At 40.2% G+C, this 14,910-nt stretch overlaps 1 protein-coding gene across 1 annotated transcript in view; it reads right to left on the bottom strand.

The window, feature by feature from the left end:
- LOC126214892 (ectopic P granules protein 5 homolog) overlaps positions 1-14,910 on the bottom strand; it is a 388,516-nt gene that overhangs the window by 94,737 nt on the left and 278,869 nt on the right. The window contains exon 31 of the mRNA XM_049941536.1: positions 7,361-7,582. Within this exon, the coding sequence (XP_049797493.1) occupies positions 7,361-7,582 (222 nt within the window). The remainder of the gene's footprint in view (positions 1-7,360; positions 7,583-14,910) is intronic.

Here is a 14,910-nt window from a genome sequence, read left to right as displayed (position 1 = left end):
ACCACATTTCAGGCATTATCTCCCACCACAGACAAAACAGAGGTCAACAGCCTTTACGTAAGAACTTAGAGCAGAGGCATTTGTGTAGAGTTGTCAGTGTTAACAGATACACAACACTGCATGAAATGATCACAGCAATCAATGTGGGACATATAACGAATGTAACCATTAGGACAGTGTGGCAAAATGTGTCTTTAATGAGCTACGGCAGCCCGTGGTCTGGTTAAATGAGTCATGATTCCAGCTGGTAAGAGCTGATAGTAGGGTTTGAGTGTGACACAGACCCCACGAAGCCATGGACAAAGTTGTAAGCACGGCACTATGGGAGCTGGTGGTGGTCCCATAATGACATGGGTTGTGTTTACATAGAAAGAGCTGGATCTTCTGGTCCAAAAGAACTGATCATTAACAGGAAATGGTTATGTTCGGCTACTTGGAGACCATCTACACCCATTCATGGACATCATGTTCCCAAACAATGATGGAATTTTCATGGATGACAATGCCCCATGTCAACAGGCCATAATTGTTCATGATTAGTTTGAAGAACATTCTAGACAATTCAAATGAATGATTTGGCCACCCAGATCATCCAACAGATATCCCATCAATCACTTGTGGAACATAATCAAGAGGTCAGTTCGTGCACAAAATGCACAGACAACACTTTCACTAACATACACACAGTCTTAATTAATTTATTTTTTGCCACCTTCTGTTGCTAGACAGGCCCATACCTCTAAACTGTTTCTATTCATTTTTTCCCATGTAGATATTCTGAAGATGCCTCAAAAAGGCAATACATGTAAGTAAAGCTTCTGTTGTCGTTTGCAATCTGTTTCTCTTAGTGACAGTATGTTGCTGTACCACAAACATGAATTGGGAGGATTTATAGATGGCATGTGTAGTCACAACCTTGTTTAACTAACAGGAGTCTCACAGATATGTTGAAAAACTTGAACTGACAGATGGTGACCATAGATGCCAATTATCCCACAAAAGCTAACATACTAGGTTCCAAGAACCAGTATTAAGTTTTCCCATATGGGCTGTGAAAATAAGATAAGACTATCTGCAGTGTCGACAGATGTACAGTAGAATTCCAATTACCCTAACTCCACCTATCTCAACCACCAATTACCCGGGTCACTTTGAGTAAAAAGAAATTTGCACTTTATTATTAAAACTGTTGGTTCTGTTTGATAGTAATTACAGTACACTGTACATAATATATTTTTGTCGCTCTAAAATCAATCTGCAGCTAATGTATTAAAAGACAATATATTCCAGTTAATAATTAATACAGTATGCACATTGTTGTGTATGTGGCGCCAGTCATTCTGTGCGGCCTACACCAGTCTGTGTCATGACCGTAGTACACTGATTTTGTGCACTATACATTCTGTCTTTTTTTTTTTTTTAGTGCAGCATATGTCTTCCAGAAGAAAACGCATTGCCGTATCATTGCCAGGCAAAAAGAAGTCCTTGAACAATTAGACAAAGGCACGGTGGTACGCAGTTAGCTGAGCTGTATAGCATGGAAACATCAACGATTTCAGATATAAAAAAGGTCCTCTATTTTAAACACTGTGTCCACTCTTGAGGTTAAAGATGGCAGTTTGTCTAGAAAAACGATGAAAACAGCAGAAAACAAAGAGCTTGAAGAGGCATTAAAGTGATTTTTGCAGCAGTGAGAATTGGGAAACCCTATTTCAGCGTCAGCCGTCTGCAGAAAAGCAAAGCTTTTAGCTGAGCAATGATGCTATAGAATTTCAAGGCAAGGCATGGTACTCATGAGTTCGATTTAAGTGGTGAAGAACTATCAGCAGACCCAAAAGCAACTTCAGTGCCACCTGTGTTGTCGACCTGGCTTGTTCTGTTCTTACATGAACAATGTGCAGCTTTGAAATTTTGTTTTCTACTCAGTAAAAATGCTGCTGAAACTGTTTTAGTGTTGAAAACAGGTTTTCTCAATTTAAAAGTGGCGACATGTCGATTAATGACAAACCTCATTCCATATGTCCATCGACTGCCCAAATTGATGAAAATATTGAAAAAGTTCGAGAGCTTGTGCTCACAGACCGTTCACATACAACTGCAAAAATGTCAGAGATCAGTGGGTTATTTGTGAGCTCAGTTCAGCAAATTTTAACAGAAGATTTGGGAATGAAAAGAGTTGCTGCCAAGTTTGTTCCTCGGCCTCTGACTGACAATCAAAAGGAACATTGAGTTGGAACATGTCATCCTTTGAAAGAACAGCCTGAAACTGATTCAGATTTTCGGTCAAAGAATCATTACTGGTGACGAGTCAGAGAGCTATAGTTATGACACAAAAAAAAAAAAAGCAACAGTCGAACCAATGGAAGATGTCATCATCACTCGGTCCAAAAAATGTCGTCAAGTCAAATTAAATATCGCAACAATGCTGATTTGCTTTTTTGATGCCAAGGGCATGGTTCATTCAGAGTTTGTTCCCCCAGGTCAGACCATCAGTCACCTTTTATTTCAAAGTTTTAAGAAGATTGCACCACAGTGTTTGTCAAAAAAGACCAGATTTGTGATAGATGGGACAATGGTTCTTCCATCACGACAACGCATCTGCACGCACAGCTATCTCTGATAGACAGTTTTTGGCTAAAAATGGCACGGTTGCTCTGCGCCACGCACCTTACTTGCCTGGTGTGATTCAGTGTGACTTTTTCTTATTTCCACACATGAAAAGGAACATGAAAGGAGACTGATTTGACAACATTGACGAAGTCAAGAAAACAACTAGGAGCTGTAGGCCATTTGTAAAGATGACTACAAAAAATGTCTCAAACATCGGAAGTACAGATGGGAAAAGTATATTTGTCGTAATGGAGAGTATTTTGAAGGGTTAAGGTTATGTTATAAACAATCTGAAAATATATAGCTTTAAGAAATTAATTTTGTGTGTGTGTCTATTGAGGACTGGTCATGGGATCTTACTGGCCATGGGTGTATCTCCACATCAAGCAAACACTTCACAGGCACGTGTCATCTGCAGATAACATTGACCTGTCGAAAAATGCCAACACAGTACTGTCGTACGAGAGTTAATACTTGAGAATCCAGTATGTGCTGTGAAAGCTCCCTCAACCGCAACGTCACGACCTGAAGTCATACCTGATGGCTCCCCACCCCACACCACGACACCTCTCTCTGGGATTCCTTGCCAGGTCACCGCTATACTCACTGATGCTGGCAATCTGGGTAGTTTAGAACTGCACTTCATCAAAAACTGCATTGCAATGCCATTTGTCAGCAGTCCATGCCTCCCTGTCACAGCACAGTTCCAAATGCAGCCATCTGTGTTGTGGCCTTAACAGCAGCCTACGTACGGGACAGTAATTCTCTAGTTCGGCTGCTGCTAGTATCCGACCAATGGTGCACAATGATGCAGAATGTAGGAGGGAGTCCATTACTTGTTCTCAGTTGGCGGGCAAAGATGTGAAGGGGTTACGATGTGTTTTGTGTGCAATATAAATGGTCCTCTCTCATGGTGGTCAGATGTGGTCAACTGGGACCTTGATGACTAGTATGCCACCCCTCACATTCCCATGCAGTCCAGTGTAGTGTAACACATCAACTTGTTGGTGACATATGTTGCACAAGCATTTTTTGAACAAATGACGATTGTCACTATAAAAAGTTTATTTTTATAATGTATTAAGTAAACTACTGTCTGGATGTATGTTTCATTAATGTGCATGAGTCGTGAGATGGATTGATGCAGCGTATCTGAGAGCTAGGAAAATGATAAATATCGCATTGTATTCACAGTACTTATTGGTCAGGAGGTTTATTCTGTGTCATCAGTTCCTGCCTGAGATGTGGTGCTTTCCATAGAGGAAGAGTGGCCACGTACACTTTGTCGTTATCAATGTTTTTGCGATGTTTCGCACAATGTAATAGCTTTGTAATGCACAGTTATTGTAAACAAGACTACAGTGTATGAGGCATTTTTAATGAGAAGCCTCTTATTTATTTTGAGACTTGGATTTGTACTGTTAGCTTCCAGCAGTAGCTGCACACTTTAAGAAAAGAAGTTCAATCAGGAGAGATTGGCAAGTGTGCTGAAATAGTAGGTTGTACAAGATTGAATAACAGGAATTCGTAGCTCCTGATCAGACTTTACTTCACCATCCCATAGCACACTAAAGAACAAGTGGAACAGCGCACCAAGATCAACCCACTGTCACATCTGAATGCCTCACACATCTGGATATTGCACAACTTGACAAGCTGGCCAAATGGAGACCAAAGCGAGGCCCCTTTCAAACTCTGTCAGGAGCTGATATTGCTGTCTCACACGAGTACACAGCATCTCCATGTCCTTCACAATGATCACTTAACATCTGGCACTATTCGTGCCTCTCATACAGCACATTAGGCATGGTAACTATATTAAACATGAGCAACACAAATGCATTAAGGTGACCAATATATTTGCAACAGAGAATTGCAACTCTAATCATTTACATACCCAGTAAAGGCACGTACATATATGAAGTTGCATCGACATCTAACTACATTTTCTGGGTTCTTTACTTCTTTTTGTCAGGTAGTATATGATTGTCATTAGAAATACTCCATCTGAATGAGCACTGAGAATCTGAAGGATATCCTGTGTTACAGTTCAAAAAAACAGTGATCACAATTGAAGAGTTATAATGCTAAGTAACAAAATGCAATTTCTAGATTATTCAGAATAAATGCTAAGCAGATAACGTGAACATAAGTATGTACTATCTCCACATTGACTCTTGCTCATTAACTTCAGGAAGCAAGTTATCACATGACATGATCCAAAAGTAACAAATAAAAAATGAGTTTTCTAAGTAAATTTGCACTGAAATGCTAAAAACGCTACATCCACCAAGCAAGTTATGTAATACTGTATTTGTACCTCTATTAATCATTTTACTGTTCATTCTTGGCACAATTTGCTGTAAAACTGTTCGTGCACCTCGGGTAGGTATTCCTCATACTCCTGAAGTTTATTTTCTTCTCTGAAGACAATCCTTTTGCACCAGTAGCCTCAATGAATGTGATTGTTTTGAAATCTTCACTTCACCATCTTTTTTCCAACACTCTTATCATTAAAAAAATAAATAAAAATATGGCATTTCAGTCTTTGATCACTATTTTTTATTTTCAATGACCGATAGTTCTGTACTGACAAGTTACTCTGTCACTGCAATATATGATCTGAAGATGGGCAGCTAGCTTGAAACCAGTCATTGAAAATAAAAAAATAGCGATCAAAGACTGAAATACCATATTTTTATTTAAAGAATGATTGCGGAAATCCCATTAAGACAATCATGTCTAGTTTTGATAAACTCTTATCATTTCCCATCCTTCTATTACAGCCACTCCTCCTCCTCCTCCTCCCCCTCCTCCTCCTCCTCCTCCTTCTTCTTCTTCTTCTTCTGATCCAGGTGTGGTGATTTTAATCCATGAGGCAGTACTTATACTACCCATAGTTATGTTAATGGCCTATCAGGTGCTTTCTGAAAGTCCATAAAATAACTGCCTTTCATCTGAACAACTTTAAATGATTGCTTATTGTGGGTTGTTGCTAAGATGTTCATTACAACATGAGAAACAAAATGCTTCTTCACCTTCGCTCTTTTTTTCAATAAATGGAACATCACAGTCACAAGCTAAAAAGCTGAGGCCAGAAACAATTGTGTTCTATTGACGCACAGGTCCCACCGCCAATGAAAACATGCCATAGACAGGCTACAAAGTGTCAGGACCATGTTGAAGAGTATAATCCTGATGTCCAGTATAGATAACTTATCTACCACAATCTGCATTTACCCATTTAGCATGAACAAGTCACAGGTTTACTTCTCATGCCATCTTCTGGCTTTTGTAGAACGTACAGCAGCCATCATTAGAGGTAGCCCTTTTAGTATGTAAAAGCCCTGTTCACATACCACCTACTGAAATAGAAAAAAACAATTTATACAAAACTGGCACTTAGCCCCTTTAGAATGATAACCCTGAATACCGGCAGATAAGAAAGATGAAGGTAATGTCATACCACTCCATTTGAGTCAGCACACAGGATCTGGAAATGAAGTCATTCTGCAATGGTGTCCATATTATTTTGTCCAGCTCCTGTTATCATTAAGGGAGGTTTACTGTCTTTGGCCTGAAAAAAGTATGTTCTTTGAGAATTTTTTCTCAGGGTGTATTATAGATATCAATGTCAAATTTGGTAAAAATGTTTACTGATATTTTCTCTACAAACTGGAATTTTTTTGACCGGAAATGTTGAAGAGCATAGGCGAAAGTGCCGTCGGAACGAAACAAAATTTTGATGTAGACCTCTATGTGCGGTATGTCACATGTCAGCCGGCTCGTCTGAAATCAAAATTGAGTTGACTTTAGCGAAGTATATAAGATTCTTTAGGAGTTTTACCTTGCTTAAGTTATTTGGACCATAGGAAACAAAATGGCAGCCATTTGAAGAAAACTAGGGTTTTCTTCAATGATTTTTCGACTTCATCAGCCAAGTAAAAATATTTATAGTTGATGGATCATGGTACAACTCCTAGACACTTTAGTTAGCTTCATCGGAAACAAAGAATCATGCCAATCAGTTCAGTAGATTTGAAGTTACCACACCGCGCGTAAAAAAATGTCATTTTGAGAAAAATGCACTTGAAGTTTTGACTACATTTAAATGCAATATTATGCAACGTACATTCAATCTGCTATTCTAGGTCCATCAACTAGTCCTTCCTCTTCCTCATAGAGGGCATTCTGGGCCATCCTGCGGTGACAAGCGGGTTTCGGCTGCTTTAATCTGGTGGTTGTCCGAATGCTCGGCAAACTGCGTCGAATAGAGTCCCAGGGTGACGTCCAATGTTGTCACGGTCTTCAGAATTGCTGAATACCCTTCAATGAGCCTGCTCACTGCCAGGAAAGTCGCAATCTCCACAGTCTTCTCACCAGAATGCAAATGCTTGGGGGCTAACTTCCAAACAAACGCATTCAAAATTTCATTTGAATTTTGTGTGTTTCCTCCCAAGCACCGGTACTATTACTCGTCCCCCAAAAGAAAAAAGCTGGTGCGTGAAAAATGCCGATTTCAGGCAGGTGCATTTTTTTGTTCAACCGCAAATAACAAACATTTCCATTCCGTATTGGGAAAAACCATTTCAGGGGTGGATTCTAAATACTTTTATGGGTTCAAAAATGCAATTTAAAAAAAAAACGATTTTTTGAACCAAGAGATAGTAAACCTCCCCTTAAGATGACATTTAAAAACCTGAAGTACCTACAATTAACTCTCTACAGCTACGCATCTGAATGTGCATACCTGGTAGAGTGTCGAGCACGAACCTCACGCACTCCACAAAAGTGCCGACAAAGCGCTGTGCGTGAGCCCCGTCTGCCACTATCCACGGCAGCAGCACAGAGCGGTCGTCGGCCAGCTGCTGGATCCACGCGGCAGCCGGCTCTCGCAGGTTGCGCGTCCAGTAAGGGGCGAGCCACGGCGAGAACATCTCACTCAGGGCCGGCCACAGGTGGCGCTCGCACACTGTTACAGGAGGAAACGAGTGTACACTGACTCTCGCATATGAAATGAAGAACTACTCGGTCCAAATTTTACTAGTATTTTTATCAACAAAGTTTGGTGGGATTCAAAGTATAATATATCGGGTGGTCAGAATCATCTGAAAACTTGGAAGAGAGTTGCAGTGTAGGTTGTGCTAACCAGGAAAGTTCTTGGGCTCGAACAAACAGATCTGTATGAACGTTTGGTTACAGGACCATTACGTACCTCTGAACGTGCTGGTGGCTGTCGTTTTATTTGCAAAACTCTGCAGTCATGCTCTAGATATCACTGTAGATGTAATTGTAGACACAATATGCAATGCAGCAATCTTAACTATAAATGTAAATGCGGAATGTCAATAAAATGCTCCGAGCAATACGAATGACTGCAAAACGCACAGTGAAGAAATGCAAGTTGATTGCATGGCGTATTTGCACATTCTGTAATATCAGTGTTGAACGCCACGTCAATGACACTTTTGAAGTTGTTCACCGGTTCACCAATATCGTAGCCAGCGTTCTGCCACGCGTAACGAAGCATTGGTCTGTATACTCCCGCAGATAACTGATTGTAAATGACAGAATGCATATTCACGATAAAGATTCTGTCGTGCACTTTCGGCTGCATATTACTGGAACGTAGTTTAATGAAGTCTGTTATTCTCTTGGCATATATTTTATATTGCCTGATGAAATACACATCCAGAGGTTGTGCATATTTTGTAGTTTTAGGCGGAATGAGTTTTAAATCTACATTTTTTTCCGCCAGATGCTTCCAGTAGTACTCATTCATCCTTATGTCCAGACTAGGAGTCACAAAGTACTAATGACTTTCTCAACAAATGTGGATTCAAAACTGACAGAAAAAACGTCTTCAGATGATGGTTTGTCATCTTCCCACTTACACTTGCATCGACGACGACATTTGGAGGGCACTGTGTTTCTATTTCCCTTGACACGCGGGGTCCAAACTTTCCACTGGATTCTTGGAAGCGAATATAGAGTTTGTCTGCCAATCGTCCGTCCGTTGATATAGCAACACCGATCGTGTAAATATGTTTTGCACAGTTAACTGATTGCAACATCGCGACAGTGTTTCTCTCCCCTTTCATGGATAGTGTTCTGTCACAAGAAAAGTTCATAGTTGAACTGACTCTGATCACAGTTCCATACAGAACTAATATCGATGTTTTCTCTCGTGATATGCTCACTGACGTCAGCAACAAACGTTTGAGCTCTTTCAATCAGCTCTTCTTCTTCATCCTTATCTTTTCGTGCTTGGAGCATAGTGATACGGCGTGATGTTATCCTAAACTCCTTTTTCAAATTAGTAATAAATCCTAGTGAAACGGTAAAGTTTGTACACCTGAGATTTCTGGCTACGTCCAATGCCCAATGTTGTAAATGCCAATAATGAACGGCGGAACCGCATTCTCACGCTTCACCGAATTTCGCCATTACACGCTCCTTGATGGTCTTGAACAGCAGTGTACGATTTCCTTTGAAAACTATATTTCCTTCTCTTTTCTTTGACACGTAATCCAGTATGTTTTTAATATTGCTTTTAGACTTCAGTTTAGGGTATCTTTTCAGAAGCTTGTCGTATGTGTCGAAACCTCTTATGTAATAATCATCGTACATGTTCTCCAGTGTGTTGTCATCAAATGCCATGATGATACTTGCAACTTTAACCTTCTTCTTGGGAGACGGTTGGTATTCACTGTCACTGCTTCCGTTATCTCTTCCTGCACTTGCCGTAGCACTACTGTTTGCAATGAGTTGTTCATCATTATCACCCCTACCATCATCATTATGTGTTAGTGTTACAACAGTATCTGTTTCTAACTTATGCTCATATTTCTGCACTATAATAGATACCAGAAAACATGTGAATTATTCGTCTTCTACACCAATACCATCTTCACGTAGAAGGGTTCTTATTAACTTCATCTCAACCAATCGCAATACATTATCATGATTGATTACCAATCGCCGAGGCATCTGACACTTCAATACACAAATAATGTCACAAAACGCAACTTCAGAGGCACACTGCACTGTCCTTACTGGTCCCGACTGGCGTACCGGCAGGTCAGTGTGCAATGCGGCATGGCATACGCAGAGGCCTCTAACGGACAACTGCTGAGTTTTGCAGATGTGGGAGTATCACTTGTGCAATAAGAGACCTTTACATTATTTCTCACACGATTTTGGTGTATTTGTGTTTGTTCGAGCCCAAGTACTTTCCTGGTAAGAAATAACTGTAAAAAAATAAAAATTACAAAAAAGAAATAAACAAACAAAAGAATAAATAAATTTGGTATGTTGCACCATTTCTGAGTTAATAAGCAGTGAAGTTTGTCAGTCTGGCCATAGCGAACACAAATTCGAGTGGCCTGCCAGATACGATTAGTGTCAGCTTTTCTCATAGCATAGATGACAGTGCACAAGACCGCTCAGCCTTTGGCTCGGATTCCATCATTACTATTGTCCCGTGTCCAATTTCTGTATCGCTCTCTCTTTCAGTTTTAGGAAACCAAATTAAGAACACATTTGGCAGAACCATCTCTGGTGAGCCACTTGAACTTGCGTGTGCAATGGCCCATTTGGTTTCAATGCAAGTTAACGTGGAAATGGCACACCACATCAGTTTCTTTGCTTAACAATAATTTCTCAGAAACACTTGCTCTGCTACACCCTTACAAGCTTTTCAAACTGTTTCTGACCTCCCTGTATGTTGTCAAACAGCTTATATGCTTTTAGAAAAACACATGGTATGTTGGTTTACAAGTCAGCTGCCATGAAATGACCACTTGAAACATTTGTCTTTACCAGTGAATGACATTTACACAGTCCTTGATGTCTTCAGATTCACTCACAGTGGTTGTCATTTGAAATACATAGTGTACCATGATAATTTGTGCTGCTGCTGCTCTAGCTACGTGAATAATAATGAAAACCACTGTGAGTGAATGTGATGGTTGGTTGGTTGATTGATTTGGAGGAGGGGACCAAACTGCAAGGTCATTGGTTCCGTCACATTAGGAAAGGATGAAGAAGGAAGTCAGCCCCGCCCTTTCAAAGAAACCATCTTGACATTTGCCTAAAGTGATTTACGAAACCCACGAGAAACCTAAATCAGGGTGGCCGGATGTGGGTTTGAACCGTTGTCCTCCCAAATGCGAGTCCAATGTGCTAACCACTGCGCTATCTCGCTCGGTGAGCAAATATGGAAACATCAAGAACAACATCAGTGTTATTTATCGGTGCAAGATGGTAAAATCAAAGTTCCACGTGGTAATTTTATACTCACCCATAAAACAACATACTGTGTGTCTCTATAAAAGCAGGCAAGCCATCTGACAAATAATGTGTGAATTCAACTCTAGTAACAGCACTCTGAATAAAATAAACTGAAACCAAATTGCAGCTGGTTGCTCTTGAACATTATGCACATACAATCATCAATTTTTTTGTTTCAATCAGTAGAATTCCTAGAGAGCAGAGGTTATGATTTAGTAACTCTTGAAAATAACTGACACTGTAGCAGCTGCCATGTATATTGTCAAATACGAGACATGTCTGGAAATCAAGTAACACTTCAGTCTACCACTGCGGCAGTAGTGTCACAGTTCCATACATTCGCACTCATCTCTCAGGTTCATTATCACAACGTCAGAGTTGGATTGTGTTGGGTTTATATTTGTTAGTCATCATTCAAAATATTTAAGACAATCTCTGAGCCTGCAGACTGTGGTGTAGTGTGTACTGTAATATGTTTTTTGAGCACAAAGAATGCTAAGTGAGCTGAAATTCATTGTCAGCTTGTAGAGATTTAAGCTGAAAATGTAATGACTGATGGGATGCTGAGAAAGTGGGTGAGATAAATCAATGATGGATGAACCCGTATTCACGATAAAGCACAGAGTTGGCAGTCTTCTTTTATCAGTGATGGTTTGGTTGAGAAATTGGATGAGAAAATCCATGAAAACAGACAGTTCACAATGAGAATGCTTTGTGATAATTTTTTCACAGATTTCAAGAAATGTTTTGCATGAGACTGTCACAAATCACTTAGATTTTCACAAATGTGTTCCTCTTGAGTTCCAAAAATGCTTACGGATGTCCACAAAATGAAGCAACTTGGCAATACTTTGACATTTCTTACCCATTACAGTGATGAGGGGGATGAATTCTTAAACAGAATTATGAGCAATCACGAAACATGGGTTTGTCATGTCACTCGAGAATCAAAAGAACGGTCAACGGAGTGGAGGAACTCACAATCCCCCAGAATACAAAAATTCAAAACAACATTGTCAGCACAAAAAGTCATGTGCATTGTGTTCTGGGACAGCTAGGGCATTCTGCTTGTTGAGTTTGTTCCCCAACAATCCGGGCTGATACTGTGAAACACTGACAAAACTTTGGTGTGCATTGCAAAACAGCAGGTGTGGAAAGCTCAGTAGAGGCATTAGTTTGTTTCATGTTTGTTTCACAAAGCACGTCCCCATTCTACTGGCATCACTTAAAATCTTATTCAATAATCTAGTTGGGAGCAGTTCAATGACTTGCCATATATCTCCATTCTCACGCCATCTGACTCCCCCTTGTTCTTGAACTTGAGCGTGATTTTGGGAGAAGGTGCTTTGAAAGGGATGACAATGCTAAAAATGGTATTCGGCAGTAGCTGACTTCACTGGTGGCATCTTTTTAGGAAGAGGGGGTAGAAAAGTTGATTTTTCACTATGACAAATGTCTCAACAATGGTGGCAACTATGTAGAAACATAGTTTAAGAAATACTCTTCCTTGTAAAAATAAATTATGGATTGAGAAAAATGTTTTATGAGTTTTTCTCCAAAACAGCACTTACTTCCTGGACACAGCTCATAATAATAATGCTGCTGTCAATGAGTAGTACATAAGACTCTAGAAGCATATCTACAAACAGGTGACGATGATACTCAGAGTACATAAAGACCTCATAACCAACAAAATACCAATAGCCAGACAAGTTTGTCAGAGGGTAGAATGTCTCCAATGTTGTTTACTCTAGCCATGGATGATTTATTCAAAGGGTTAGAATGAGGAAGCAGGGTGATCAAAGTCAATGGCATGTCACTTAACTGCCTCTGATTTTCTGACATCTCCTTGCTCGTAAGTGAAGACCTGACAGAACCGACAATCGTGATTCAAGAATTCAAAGTTAACTCTGCACCAGTTGGTTTTAAGATGAATATGGAAAAAACTTAAGTCCTGAATCCAAATATGCAACTATTAAAGCCACCTCAGGAAATGTCTATCTCAGCCGTCAAATTCAGCTAGGGAAAGCCTTCCAAAAGGCACAGTTTCCACGAAGAATAGGGTTGAGCTAAGAGACATTTAGGGGGCTTCAGATCATCCCAACCAACTAGGATGAAACAATTAACACAAAGAAGACATGCACTATACTTGTGTCCTGTGAGTGGCAATGAGGTCTAGAATGACTGGACATATGAAACACAAGTGCCCACACATAATGGCCTGAACAAATAGAGGGGAGGATGCTGGGCATCAGCTATGAGGACAAGATCTGGAATTAGGTCTTTACAAGAAGGAGAAGAGAATGGGTAAAACAGAAAATCGCAAGAGTTACCAGGCTGAGTGGGAATGTGCCAACCACATAGTAAGGAAATACACTAAAAGATGAACCAATAAGATGATTTATTAGATATCTTGAAGGGGGGGGGGAATGGACATCTTCAGCTAATATGCCAGAATGCAAACTAGGATTGGGAAAATTATACACATTAGAAATGTGTGCTTTCTCTTTATTTTCTTTGTTATTTAACAATACTGAGCAGCAGCAACATGGGGCCATATACAGCCTGTAATGATATAATTTTATAATCGTTAGTTGGTATTGTTGGGCCTGGTGCTCTAGTGATAAGGCACTTGCCTGGATATTGATAGGCTGCAAGTTAAAATCCTGGCCAGACCATGGAAATTTTCAGTCTGCCTTTACTCTAATCTTCACCCCTTAGAGGAGTCGCAAGGGATGACACGCATGTTCAACATTAACCTGTACGCAGTGGAGCTTCGATTTTACTTTTTTCGCGATTCTACAACATAAATTCATAGCCCCTGTAAAATGTTGTTGTTGTTGTTGTTGTCTTCAGTCCTGAGACTGGTTTGATGCAGCTCTCCATGCTACTCTATCCTGTGCAAGCTTCTTCATCTCCCAGTATGCAACCTACATCCTTCTGAATCTGCTTAGTGTATTCATCTCTTGGTCTCCCTCTATGATTTTTATCCTCCACGCTGCCCTCCAATACTAAATTTGTGATCCCTTGTTGCCTCAGAACAAGTCCTACCAACTGGTCCCTTCTTCTTGTCAAGTTGTGCCACAAACTCCTCTTCTCCCCAATTCTATTCAATACCTCCTCATTAGTTATGTGATCTACCCATCTAATCTCCCTGTAAAATACCCCATAATATCAATGCTAAAAATTCCCTGATTTCGCGTTTCTTTCTAGTTAGGTTCACCTCGATTCTAACTTCTTACTCTACATCTCACTTGACTTCGTCCTGTTTTCTTCCTATTGACATCTGACGTAACTGAACGAGTTATAAGCGAAGAACATGCTTGGTCATAATCAAGAAAACATCACCCATTTCTGGCTAGTGAACTCTTATTGGCTGGCAGCTTGTTAAGTCACTCAATAGCCAGCGCGGCCACCACACCTCACTAACACACTTAAAATGAGCTCACCTACTGGATGTGTGGAGAGGGGGAGTGGGCCTTCAACAATGGGAGTGCAGGAAGTGGCAAAAGCATTTTATGAAGTGCTGAAAACACACTTTTGATGCAGATGATGTGCTGTGACAGAGATGTCACAAGGAAATAGAACAAGGGTTTTGAGACAACACATTTTAGAGACTTTTGTGTTCGAATCTGACACGATACTGTTGTCACAACTACATCCCCCAGTCAGGCATATACACTTCACACTACACACTAAACACACTGTACATTGTAAAGATTGACAGCAGTGACAGAGGGCATGAAGCGAGACCATAGCACCTGACATTCTTTCAAATTTACATTTTACACAGTGTACAAGAACTCATTGGGCCAACTTCTAATAAGGTTGTAACATCAATTGGGGAAGTAAACCAATTTTCTCGTGTCTCTGTTTCACTCATCAAGCTATATAAGACTTTAACAGTGGTGAGCGTATGAAGTGTGGTTCGGAAGAAAGGCATTAACAGTAACAGCAATGGTGACAAAGTCTGTTATTAAGCAGATGTCCGCATTTATACTTATGGTT

The sequence above is a fragment of the Schistocerca nitens genome, chromosome 12 (assembly GCF_023898315.1).
Source record: "Schistocerca nitens isolate TAMUIC-IGC-003100 chromosome 12, iqSchNite1.1, whole genome shotgun sequence".
Classification (NCBI taxonomy): Eukaryota; Metazoa; Arthropoda; class Insecta; order Orthoptera; family Acrididae; genus Schistocerca; species Schistocerca nitens.
Note: the sequence above shows the minus strand (reverse complement) of the source record. Positions and strands in the feature narration are given on the sequence as shown.